Below are 13,129 nucleotides of genomic sequence, written 5' to 3' on the forward strand. Positions count from 1 at the left end.
TATGAATTTCTTACATAGAAAATATTTCATCTTTAGGGCTAATGTCTGCGCATTTGTTTTTTTCTGTCAGAGGAAACTTCAGATATATGTTTGCATGCTTGTCAAAGAAAAAGAGGTGTGTTAAGTGTTGGCCTCGTTAATAGTTCGGACTCTTCGATTCTTCATATCATAATGTCTATATTAATTCTGGTCCAAAATTTGGTCATACTTTCATGAAAGTTTTTATATATCTCAGTACATTGAATTAGTTTTGGTTGCATTATTACTAGGTAAAATCCATATTAGGTTTTCATAAAGAAAATAATACAAATCTTAAAATTAGTTTCAAGATCTATAACATTTATTCCTTTTCGATTGTATATTTTGATGTTCTCTCGTAAGATTTTTCATATATTGGTTGAGCTGAATAGCTTTAATACAAAAAATGAAATAATTAAGTTGTTTCTTTTGTTTTCAAAGGAAAATATGGTATATAGTGGATAAAGTTGTGCATCATATATAAACTGCAATATCTATAAGATTACTTGAGAAAGCATGTCACAGATTTTAACATTTTTGGAAAAAGTAAACTTTCCCTACATATGATCGACAGATAATATATAAATGTCAGAGTATTGCAGACAAAGAATAGGATTTAAAAAAATAAAAAGCATGAGAAGTAGACGAAATAGAGGAGAAGAAACCATAAATAAAGAAGAAAGACGTGACTCAATGCTAATAAAATAACCCTTCGAAAGGTAGTAGATTCAAATAACATAAATTTGAAATTACATAGACATATTTTGGGGATATTTTGGTATGTATGTGCAAATTTTAAAACACATCGGAAATCTTTTTTGTGACTTTTACTCTTATAAACTAATTTTTATTTTTTTCTTGTAATACCTCTCTTAAAACTACAAAAATTGTTGTAGGTAGTATTGAACGTATATTCATCTATAGATTGTTGGCTATGAATTATATACATAAATTTAAGCAACTGCTAGTTACATACTTGATAACTTCCTATTAATGCATAATATATATTAGCCAGCAAGTAACTTTTATTATTGAATATTTGTACTTACTAAAAATAATTGTAATAATAAACTAATTAAGGAAATGAGAAAAGCTATTCGATTTTACAAAAGTATAAATAGGAGCAGCTCCTTAATTATGGATTATAAAATTATTGTTCTTTTTACTGGAATTGAAGAGAGTCTGACATTATTAAATAATGAATTTTGATGTAATTTTGGATTTCTTTTTTTACATACTCTATAAACATCTATATTCATTTACAAAAGATGCACCTTATATAGTAAGTTAAAACAAGCTCCATTAATAATAGTTCTTTAACTCTAAAGAACATTTCCCTTATTTAACTAATACCTTAATTATGAACCAAAAAACAGGTATGTGAAAATTAAACACTTGAAAATGTGTTTTTACAAAATAAATAGAAAATAATATAATATAATTATTTTCTAGCACTTTTTATAATTTTTATATAGTCTAAACATTCTAGCATTATTTTTTCAGTTCGAAAGTCGTCTAACTTGGTTAAAGTTAAGTTAAAGGCTCATGAATTTAGTCAAAGTCTATTAGGCTTTCCTATGATTTTCAAGTTTACTGATGTTTAAAAAATTGTTGTAATACGAGACTAACAGGACGAGGATAATGCTTCCGAGTTTAGATGGCACTGAGATCAGTAGTTACATGTTGTATTAGATTAGATTATTATATCTCCGCTTGGCCCCTCTATATATCATATATAATAGTATATTGATCTATACAGGCTCCTTATATACTTCTTTGGAGCTGGACAGTTCTGGGTGCATAGGTACAAGATGCGGTACACTCATTGAAACCTGGGTGTCATTCATACTAATAGATGTCTGAGATAGACTAGAAGTGGGTGCAGATTCAGTGGTTACAGTTGATGTTCCATACCTGCTGAGTAGTTGTTTCTCAGCTGTGGTCAGCTGATCTGTCCTCTCTCGAGCATTCTCTTGTACCTATATCTTGTAAGTATTACGTGAAAGGCGACGGCGCTTAGACGGTTTTACAACAAATAACATGTTGTAGACGAGATTGACTTTATACTCATCTACAAGTTGCTAACTAGAAATTATACATAACACTGAGCAACTGCTAGTTGCATACCTGTGAATATCGGTTCGATGCATAATCTCTACTAGTTAGCCAGCATTACTTAAACTGGGCACTCCTACCCTTGTAAGTAAGTTTACAAACAGTCCAATTAAAGTAAAATGGGAAAGCTGGTGTTGACCTTTGAAAAGTATTTAAAGGCCAGCTTTTCCAGACTTAAGACATAAATTTATAGTTCTTTCATATAGTTATTTAGTTTAAAAAGAACAACAATTATATTCGTAAGTTCGAACTATTAACTGGTGTTAAGTTAATAAGATTGTTAAGTTTAGTTTTGGTAATTACTATTTAAGTGTATTGTACTCCTAAGTTGGTTTACAATACAACAACAAGAAAACCATCCCCGATAGTTTAATGGTTAGAATGGGCGCTTGTCGCGTGCCAGATCGGGGTTCAATTCCCCGTCGAGGAGATTTTTTGCCAAAATTTTGTCGAATCACGTGACAGTATCAGGTTACGGCGGTATGAAACTGCTTAAATATTTGGTCACCAAACTAATTAAATTCTGAATACACAGCTAATAATATCACTAATTTATAAATACTTTTCTCTTTAGTTCAAATATATCATAGCAGAAATTATTAGAAGCCTTCTATGGTAGAAATAATTGTATATATGTATTCACTACAAATTGCTTCAAAAACGATGTCTTGCTAAAATTTTATGGTATGGGTAACAATAATAAATAGCCTATATTGTGTTAAAATTGAGTATTAAAAGTATTATGACATATACCGGGTTAGCGGGAATGTTGTTAAATTTGGAATTGTTTATGCAGTTTGTAATATATAATATATAGAAAGTAAGCAGGATGAATTGAATGCTTCTAATATGTCACACTTGGTTTTTTTAAGTTTGGGCTGATAAGATTTTTGGAGCTAATAATGAATGAGATATGACAAAATGCCTAACCTAAGCTGTTTGGAGTATGTTTGAAACCATTCTAGTCTGTTTACTATATTTGTATCAAAGAGTGAATTATTTTCCTGTATATTTTTGTTAAGCCTAATATTTTTAATTCCTAGAAGAAACTAAATTACTTTTTAAGGGAAAAATTAATCAAAAAAATGTTGTAAGTTCTTTTACATAGTTGATACAAACCTTTATGTAATTGTTAGGAAATGTTTTATATGAAATAGGTTTTATTTAAGAACTGCAAATTTTACAAATTGGTAAATCAAGCAAAGTAAGTTTTAAGTATGAGTAAGTAATTGGTTTATGTTAGAAGGTATTTAAGTATTATTTATACTTGAAAAAAATAATTCGTGCTAATGTATTTTAAAAAATTGATAAATATTTATAATGGAGAATACATCTCTAATAGAATATCAATTAAGGTTGTTTTTGATTCAAAAAATAGCAAATTATTTGTAGTTTTCAATTAAGGAATCTACCAACTCCCAAAACTTTAAATCTGTCCCATTCTGTAAAGCAGCTTGAATATCTTCTCTTGGTAATCCAACTTCACCAAACGGTAAGATATAGGCACCCTGACTAGAGGTAGTCAATTCGGGGGATAATGCAGAGTATAATTCAGTGTATGCACCATAAATTGTGTCAGTACATGCCAACTTGATTGCATTTCTAAGTAACCATGGCCAATCTTTCTGGATATTTGTCCCAAAATTTCCAGGATAACATGATACTGACACACATCCAATTTCATCTACTGCCTGTTTATTTGTTGTGGCCCATGCCTTTGCCTGAAGAATATTACCTGCTTTTGATTGGCCATAAGATTGTGATACAAATGGTCTTTCATCGATTGGTATCCCTTTAAATGAAGGATTTTCCCAATTTATCCCATATTTAGGGAATGCAAATAAATGGCCAGCTGAACTCACCCAAACGACTCTTTTCAATGAATCATCTTTCTTTAGAAATAGAGGATCTAAATATGATTGTAATAACTGCGGAGCCATAGTATTGACCTGGAAAATATCTTCATGGCCTTGTACGGTAGTACCTTTATTTTCATTTGGCATAATACCTGCATTATGAATGATGATATTTAATGGGTCATTGCCTAATACTGTTTTAATTTGGTGAGCTACTGGTTTAATTGTTGCTAAATCATTATAATCATTTCCACCGATGACACTAATTTTACCTTTTGATAAGGGGAAGTCTTTTAGTATCTGATCTCGAGCTTTTTCACCATTTGATGTAGTTCTCACTACTGCAATAATGTTACAGTTTTTGGAAAATAGTAGACAAATAGCTTTATAACCAATCCCTTGGTTAGACCCTGTTACAAGTGCAGTCTTACCTGTTAAATCAGGGTAGTCATCTGGTAAATATTTTGGTTTATTTGGCCAACAACCATAATAAACATCAGATATAATTTTTAATGTAGAAAATGAAGGAGCGGGTTCTGTCATCTTTAAAATTTGAAATTGAAAAATTATTTGAGTTTTAATATAAAATAAAATTGGATGACAATATATTTACTTCTAGAAAATAGTTGTTTATATCGAATAAGGGGTATTGAAAGATACTTTAATTCAAAAAAAGTAAAAAAGACAATAAAAAAATGAAGCGCTCTCTTCTTTCCAAACTCTAAAAACAACTCTACCAATTTTTAATGGTATTCCCCAAAATACCAGATAATTGAAATTATGATACAAAAAAGTTAACCATTAAGAAAAGAAATTGGTTTTTCTTTTAATTTCCTGTCCTTTTAAATCCTAAACTTCAAAAAGATTCTGATATTGAGTTTAAATTTTCAAGATAAAGAGAAATCTTTAATAATTGATTTTCTTATCAATATTTCAATGTCTATAGCAGATCGTAAATAATTTTGGTTTACTCTAAAAATGATACTTTTTATTTATTTGTTTACTTATTTTCCGTAATTTAAGTGATATATTAGATGTCCTAAAAAGTTTCTATAATTGGTTCTACAGTGAATTCTTTGAAAATACGGAGAAGTTATCAAGTCTTTGGTATTCCCGTGTGAAACTTAAAATCCGTCTGGTATCAATAGTATGATTTAAGGTGCCAATAACAACAAAAAGAAAGTTTAAGACTCGACATTGTAATGATAGTAAAATTAATATTATGCAAAATTGCTTTTTAAACAGCACGTATATGTAGATATAGAAGTCAACTGTGATCACTGCTTTAAAATTTTGTATTTTGAGTTTTAATTGTTTTATTTATCAATTATCTCTGTGTACGTAAACTCTTTTTTAAAAACGTTCATATTATGAATAATTTTTTTTATAGATTTCAAACTTTTTTTAAATCTAGTTTTATTATGTATCTTTCTACAAATCCTTAATTTGGGGAAGATGCTATTTTTGTGGCTTTTTCTCTCATCTCTCCAGAAGTAGTCAGAATGAAGATCAAAGGTTTCGTCCGTTTTGATAGAGTCTTCTGTTTGATTAATTTTGTCATTCTTCTCTTGATCCAAGGAATTACTGCTATTTAATGAAGAAAGAAGAGAACATACTTCAGAATATGATAAAAATTCAGATTGGCGTGAATTAGCCTGCCATAGGGTACTAAAGACAACCTTATTTTCAGGTGACATTAAAATTACTTTTGTTAAATAATTTTTAAGCTTGAAAAAAAAAAGTTTATAGTATCTTGGGCATTAGGAAATTGCTCGACTTTTATAATATATGTTTTTATATAAATGATTGTATATTTAACAAAAAGACCTGTTTTGGACTTTTTATACAGTGATACCTACTTTAAAAAAATTTTCCTTATATAAATAAATATAATATTTACGATATATTTTGTGTCTTTAAAAAAAAAAGTTTAAAAGCTTTTACGTCACTTTTCCTTTCTTAAAATTTAACACAAAAATAAAATAATAATTTTTAAATTTAGTTCCTTAAAAAAAAGATAAAAGAAATTATGAATAATCAATAAAGATTTTCACTTTTCTCATGCATTCAAACAATTGTATTTATTTTGTTACTTTTATTCTATGAATTTTTTAGTTATCTCGCATATATATCTTTATGTATTGACATAGCTGACGTCATTATAGTCAGAAATAACAATCAAGTAAATGAAGCAGATTGAACCGTTTTACTAATCTATAATACATGATATTCAAGAAAGGATTAGATGATTCTGAGGGGTTTTTTTCAATTTTTTTCAATTTTTTCGATTTTTTTATAAGTATTTATAATTTGTTTGAAATATGATCATAAAACTAAAAAAAGTTGCAAAACTTAGCAAATAAACAAATGTCTTACGAATATTTCAAATCATTACTTGATTGGATATAATTTAATAAAACTTGGTGTAAATCAATAAGATTGCCTCCGAGGTTGCTTCATGGGACCACTATTCCTTGTCTCTCTTATCAGGGTGTGTAATCAAGCACTCATTGGACTGGTGGCCCCCATTCTTACAAAATGAGCACAAGGTTCTCTTCATCTTATGTGAGGAAGGCTGAATGCCAGAGCTCCGAATATTATTTAATGAATTTAGAATTTTAAGTAAGAGGTATGATCCCTGATTTCTAGTTGGTGAATAAGTAACGAGTTGTTAAGTATTGGTTCAGCTTACTCTCTTATTTAGTCAAAAATAGCTTTATGAAAGATTATTAAAGTTATAAGACAATGTGTTTATATTTAAACATTCGTGGCACTTAGCGACATAACTACGCCTTAATATAAGTCAATAAGTAAATACGAATCACATTAATATCCATATACTACCATAAATACTCTTTCTATTAAATACTTTAAGCAATGTAAAGAGAATAAATGCGTCACTAAATGTCGTACATTAGATAAAAATAATTTAAACCAATTACCTACATAGCCAGAAAGGTAATTAATTTCGAATAATTGCTTATATTTAATAGTAAAATATTATGTTGTTGAATTAATTTTTCTTACATTATACTATAAATACAACATATCTAGAAAACCATATAAATCATTATATACTTGAAAGTTAATCTTAAAAAAATCTCATTTTAACAAAAATTATTACATTATAAACAAATATAACATAATTGTAATTGATTAAAATTTATTGTAGTTTTACCACTGATAGTAAAGCAGAGGTATAAGAACTGCACATACCTAGAGTGGGTCAAAATGAGATCTGTTAAGAAAAAGTTTTACTAAATTTGAAAACAAATAATATTAATCTTTGAAAAATACTCGAAGGATAGGGTTATGAAAATTTAAGATAAGAAGTATAAAAAAATTTAAAATATTATTATTGGAAAATAAAACTTTAAATTATTTATTCGTTGGCAACGATAACTTCGACATCTACACCAGGTTCAATGGTGATTTGAGTAATTCTCTTGACAATGTTAACTGGAGCTTGTAAGTCAATGTATCTCTTGTGAATTCTCATTTCATAAGTGTCCCAAGTTTTAGAACCTTCACCATTTGGAGTCTTTCTGGTGGAGATCTTTAAGACCTTGGTTGGTAATCTGACTGGACCCTTCTTGTATAAGTTGTGTTGTTCAACATTGTTGACAATGTTGGTACAAACAGATTCCAATTGCTTAACCTTGGTGGAGGTCAAGGTGATTCTCATCTTTAGAATCTTTGGAGCTTCAACTTCTTCAACGTTTTCTTTTTTAAAGTCAGACATTGTAGTTATACCTTTTTTGTTCTTTGGCCTTCTGAAAAGAGCTTAAAACAAAAACATCATAAATTTAACTTAATTTAAATATACTAACTTCTATATAACCTTAACGGTAGTATTATTGAAAAATCTGATATATTGAAAATTCATCAGCTCAAACTTTCGATACTCATCATCATAGTCATTGAATGAGAAACGCTAATGAAAAATTATTTGGGAAACGCGGAACGGAAAGCAACCCTATCACGTGATAACTTGAAAAACTTAAGAAATGTTAAATATTTTCGAAATATTTATTTTTATTTTTTATTTTCTGATAATGTTCGGATGTTAAACAGGGATAGGTCTTCAAATCTCATGACGGTAAATATAAAAGAAAAAAAAAATTAAAACAGAAACATGCAAGAAAACAATGTGTATGTAAAATTAAAATGATTAAATAAGAGGAAGTAATAATAATAATAATAAAAAATTATATAAAGAGAAGAAAAGAAAATAAAAAGAAGTAGCAAAAAAAGAACGATTTTGAGTTTAATTGCAAATAAAAAAATATAACAAATAATTGAAGTGGAAGAAACATCTTGCCTTGGCAATATCAGTGTATTGAATATAGAATATATATAACAAACAGTTTGCTGTGTTATTCACCTGATAATTTTCATTTACGCTTCCATTCTTTTAATTAACTTATTTATTTTCTTTTTTTTTTTCAAGCTCTTTGTTCATCTTATTTCAAAAATAAAAAAAACAAATGAAATATTATTTCACTTTTTTCTTTTTTTTGCGTTTTAATATCTTGTAAATTTGTTGTTAAACTAAACCTATGCAGTAGGTTGTTTAGCAGGTTTATTTTGTTCATCAGTTTCATGTTCTTCTTCAGAGAAATTTAAATCCAAGTCGTCATCATCATGTCTTAAATCAGCGTCTGCTACTTCACCTAATGATTGTAAATCATCTAAATCGAAATCAGCAACGTTTTCTGGGTCTGTTGGTAATTGTTGAGAAGATGCCAACATGTATGAAGTAGAAGTTGGTCTCCAGATGAAGGATAAAGTTACAAAGACACCGAAATAAACCAAAGTTGGCCAGAAATCAGTGTAAAAGAATCTCGTTCTCCAATGTTGTTCCACCATATCGATTGAATTTGTACCGACGTAAATGAATGAAGAAACTAAAAGACCAGCTAAGATAATTAACAAAGAAGCGTAAATGATGGTCAAAACTTTTTGGTACATCCCCATCTTAACGATTTGTCTTTGTTCCTTTAGGTAAATGACAGTCTTTGTCATCGATCTTAAAATCATGTAATAGTAGGCAAATAAAGATAGAGCCATTGGAATCAAAGTGATTAATAATAGATAGGAAGTCTTTTCTGGATCTTGCAAATAACTTTGAATCAAGAAGGCTACTGTTAGGACATATGATACGCATGCATAAATTTGGCAACGTCTCATCAAAGTTTTATTCAATTTAGGGAATACGATACCGTAACCTAAAGCAATAATCAATAATAGGAAGAATGAGAAGGAAACTTTACCGGCAGTCAAGATAGAGAGGAAGACCATGTATACTTTGATTCCAGGACTATCACCTTTTTCATTCTTGATATCATAATAGGCCCAAATAAAAATAGTTTCAGCGGTTAGAAAGACAAAGAAAGCCAAAATATATTTTTGTAATGGTAATAATTCATGCTTATGTTTCCAGAATGCAAAGGAATATAAAGCCATTGCCACAACGTAAGCAATAGCTAACAAACCGTAAAGGGGCAATTTATTAATTTCAGCACCAGCTAATTTACCGTAGGCATTTCTGAAATTAACTACTGCTTTATATTCAGTAGATTCATATTTGGAAACAGTGGCAATACAATAGTAACCAGTCTTGGTAATTGGATATTTACTATCATGTAACCCTAGATTCTTTTGTGAAAATGTCATAATTGGATGAGCTAAAGTTCTATTGGTGCCAGTGAAAGGATCATAAACTACATCTTGAATCAAATATTGATCCAATTGTTCACTTGTACAAAGTCCTGAATCGACAGCAAATTCATCACAGATATAATAAATCTCACCATCTGGTAATTCAATACCGATATGCTCAAAATCTTGGAAATCAAAAATGGCTACAATGACACCTGAATCATTTTCATTTTCTGAATTGAATTTTTTCAAATTGAATGAGATAAAGGGGTCGACTTTCCCACTCCAATCTTCTTTGGAGTACATCCCAGAACATGTTCTATAATGGTGTTGAGTTAATGTTTCTTTATTGGCCTTCACCATTACCTCCTTATTAAAGGATAATAAGAAGATAAATGCTAGGACGCAATTGAAGATAGACCTAGTTATATTTCTATTGAGCATCGTATTATACAGGTATGTGTTTAATAATTGTTAATTTCAACCGGTTGCTATGAATAATCAATCTGATATTTTAATAGTGGAAAGATGTATATTCAAAAGAAAAAAAAAATAAATTTCTATTATTACAGTCCAATAATCAAAAAAAAAATATTTACCGATATAAGGATATTGCTGCAAATTTTATTCCAAATATATTTTATTTTCTAATATTCCTAATGTTTTTAATATTCTTCTTTTTTTTATCAATGCAACAGAGAGAGAGACAAGCTTTGTTCTATAGCTTTAATGAGCAAAAAAATAAATATGTTTACTTCCAAATACTAATGAATATTGAAAAACCCTTATTCTTAAAAGAAAGATATTTATGAACACTTACAATAATAAACAAGGAATATTCAATTGTCAAATAATTTTACTTTTTATCAAGAGTCTCTAGATAGCAGATTCAAGGAATCCGTTAGCAAGCTTTCCAGCCGATCGACACTTTTTGCATATTAGGCTTGGCTAACAAAACTTGTTCTGTCAGCCACAGGCCTATAGATTAATTATCGACAATTAATTGACGTATTCCTTCAACCCAGCCCAAGTTTGTGAAATTTCCAAATTGTCAAATGAAATTTGTCAATTACCATTTTGCGAGACCATTTACGTTTTTGTTTCCGTTTTCTGTTACCCAATAAGAAATCAGGATATGGTTGCCAAATTGGTGCATGAAACGAGTCCTGCGACCGATTCTCTTTGAGAGGCTAGCAGATTTTAGCGTAAAAGCCTTGCACCACATAGTTAATCGGAAAAAGATCACATGCCTCATGACAATAACCATTATAAAAGATTTATTATTGTAATGAGAAGAGACTCGATTGATAGTTAAAGATTACACTAAGAGACAATTGGATTTGGTCTGGATAGAATAATAAGAGGATTATTTCCAACCTTAAGTTCCAAACAGTTGAGAAACATTTATTAATCAGGCTAATCTGTTTGATAAAGCACCTCGTATTAGCCGCTGATTCAATGAAATTTATTTAGTTGTAGGATCTTGGAATATTCTAATACAGACTACTGGGATTCAAGAGAATTAGACATCGTTATACAGTGTTTAAGATGTAAAGAAGATTACTTTATTTATACATATATAGTAAATAATATAATTAAAATGAATATATTTCTTAAATAGTGTTTTTCGATATAAACAGAAAAACACATTTTAAACAATACATCACGTGATAAAAGTATTTTACCACTTAATAGAAAATGATATAATCATATTCCAGCACAAACGATTGAGAGGGAATATCTAATATTTTTATCTATGTTTAAGAAATCATATAGGCATATTAGTCTGCAAAAAATAAAATAAAACTGCCAAAAAAAACAAGCCAAAAGTACTGTTAAGATGCGTTATATTATATTTAGTTAATTTTTATAGTAAGGTATTCTCTTCAACTAGAGGGTATAAGTTAGCAAGTATAGGCAATAAAGTACCATCACTTGGTTGTGAACCTCTAGAAAAGTTCCAGCAGTTTATGGATAGCTCAAATTACTTTTGTTTAAATCTAATTTAAAATACATCCTTTCATTAGACAAGCAAGTTAATGGTTACAAACTCAGCTCTCACCCCATCTGACTTGTCTATGACAAAAAAAATTACAAATAGTAGCAAATTAAATACCCAGATTAGCATATCATTAAAGATTGAAATAACAATATTTCTAATGTATAATAAGCAATTGCACCTTGTGTATTAAAAGAAATTAAGGTATCATTAGATTATTGTTACATTATAGGCTAAAGGAAGAATAATTGTTTGGGTATTATATTTCCTATAGAAGCCTTATTAAGATCTAAAATCTCTGTTGTAATCGTCTCGGGACGATACTAATAATACTATAAGGGCTTAGGATTTACACAAACCTGAACTATTCTTGAGTTATTGGACTTTTACACTAAAAGCTAGACTACCAGTTGTACTTAAATAATAACTTGTTTTTCTTATAACTATAAAATTAATATGAACGAACTATAAACTTACGAATTCTCGATGGATAAGTAGCCCTATTTATACGTTTTCAAATAGAACTATTTATCCTGAATATTAGTTTATTAACTTGTCAAGCAATTGCACGATTGTATGACTCGTAGTCATCGGATTACGTGATCGTTTGCTTAAAGCCTAAACTTGAGAACATTACTTTTTATTGTTTAGCATATGTCTACAAAATAATTTCAATGAATTAGAGGCAACTTGGCCGAGTGGTTAAGGCGATAGATTAGAAATCTCTTGGGCTCTGCCCGCACAGGTTCGAATCCTGTAGTTGTCGTTTGGTTTCGTGGTCTAGTTGGTTATGGCATCTGCTTAACACGCAGAACGTCCCCAGTTCGATCCTGGGCGAAATCAAATTTTATATTTTTGCTCGATTTGCAGTGTTCATGTGACAGTAAATTTTTTTTTTGATGCATCTACAGACTTATATAATGTTTATTCATCAAAAAATACTACTAAGAGATCCTACTTGGGTAACTCATCGGTTAAATATATTATTATTAATACAGGTAATTTACTTCTAGATATAATAGTTACAAAGACTGAAGTGAATAATAAAAGGGACAATAATAATTTCAAACATTTTTTGTAAAATATATACAATATCTTGAGAAATAATTGTTTCATCACTCTCTTGAATAATGGTAAATCTAGATAACAATAATTTCATGAGAAATTGACAATATTCTTCCCAGCTTGTGTATTCCAATTGAATTTCTTTTATTGCCGCTCAAACTTAATTTTTTTTGTTGTTTGAGGTAGAAACCTTTCGTAGATATCCTAGAATTAAAAATCACTTGCTAGAATAGACCACTAATGTATAAACCTAACACCATCAGTAATAATGTTGAAATTACAAATATTGAACTAAATATTTTATTATAATATCCTAGTACAATGAAAGCAGAAACTGTCATAGCCTTACCATATACCCCCAATTGATTATGACATTGAATATTTGGATACTCATAAGTGTCATGGCATATCCCTT

The 13,129-nt window shown here is 29.2% G+C and overlaps 3 protein-coding genes and 3 non-coding genes across 6 annotated transcripts; 3 read left to right on the plus strand and 3 right to left on the minus strand.

Moving 5' to 3' along the window:
- Positions 1–2,491: 2,491 nt before the first annotated feature.
- On the plus strand, positions 2,492–2,563 carry TBLA0Btrna8D. Its single transcript has one exon. It is a non-coding gene; the product is annotated as a tRNA-Asp (tRNA).
- A 952-nt stretch (positions 2,564–3,515) lies between these two features.
- TBLA0B06720 (uncharacterized protein) lies at positions 3,516–4,532 on the minus strand (the record flags this gene model as incomplete). Its single annotated transcript, XM_004178965.1, has 1 exon — positions 3,516–4,532. The coding sequence occupies one exon, from the start codon at positions 4,530–4,532 to the stop codon at positions 3,516–3,518; it is 1,017 nt and encodes a 338-aa protein (XP_004179013.1).
- Positions 4,533–7,371: 2,839 nt separating this feature from the next.
- RPS20 (40S ribosomal protein uS10) lies at positions 7,372–7,731 on the minus strand (the record flags this gene model as incomplete). The annotated part of the gene is made up of 1 exon (XM_004178966.1): positions 7,372–7,731. One exon carries the CDS (start codon positions 7,729–7,731, stop codon positions 7,372–7,374), a length of 360 nt encoding a protein of 119 aa, XP_004179014.1.
- An 815-nt stretch (positions 7,732–8,546) lies between these two features.
- TBLA0B06740 (uncharacterized protein) lies at positions 8,547–10,094 on the minus strand (the record flags this gene model as incomplete). Its single annotated transcript, XM_004178967.1, has 1 exon — positions 8,547–10,094. One exon carries the CDS (start codon positions 10,092–10,094, stop codon positions 8,547–8,549), a length of 1,548 nt encoding a protein of 515 aa, XP_004179015.1.
- Positions 10,095–12,333: 2,239 nt separating this feature from the next.
- TBLA0Btrna21S lies at positions 12,334–12,415 on the plus strand. Its single transcript has one exon. It is a non-coding gene; the product is annotated as a tRNA-Ser (tRNA).
- A 3-nt stretch (positions 12,416–12,418) lies between these two features.
- On the plus strand, positions 12,419–12,492 carry TBLA0Btrna16V. The gene has a single exon. It is a non-coding gene; the product is annotated as a tRNA-Val (tRNA).
- The last annotated feature ends 637 nt before the right edge of the window (positions 12,493–13,129 follow it).

This window comes from Henningerozyma blattae, chromosome 2, assembly GCF_000315915.1.
Source record: "Henningerozyma blattae CBS 6284 chromosome 2, complete genome".
Lineage (NCBI taxonomy): Eukaryota > Fungi > Ascomycota > Saccharomycetes > Saccharomycetales > Saccharomycetaceae > Henningerozyma > Henningerozyma blattae.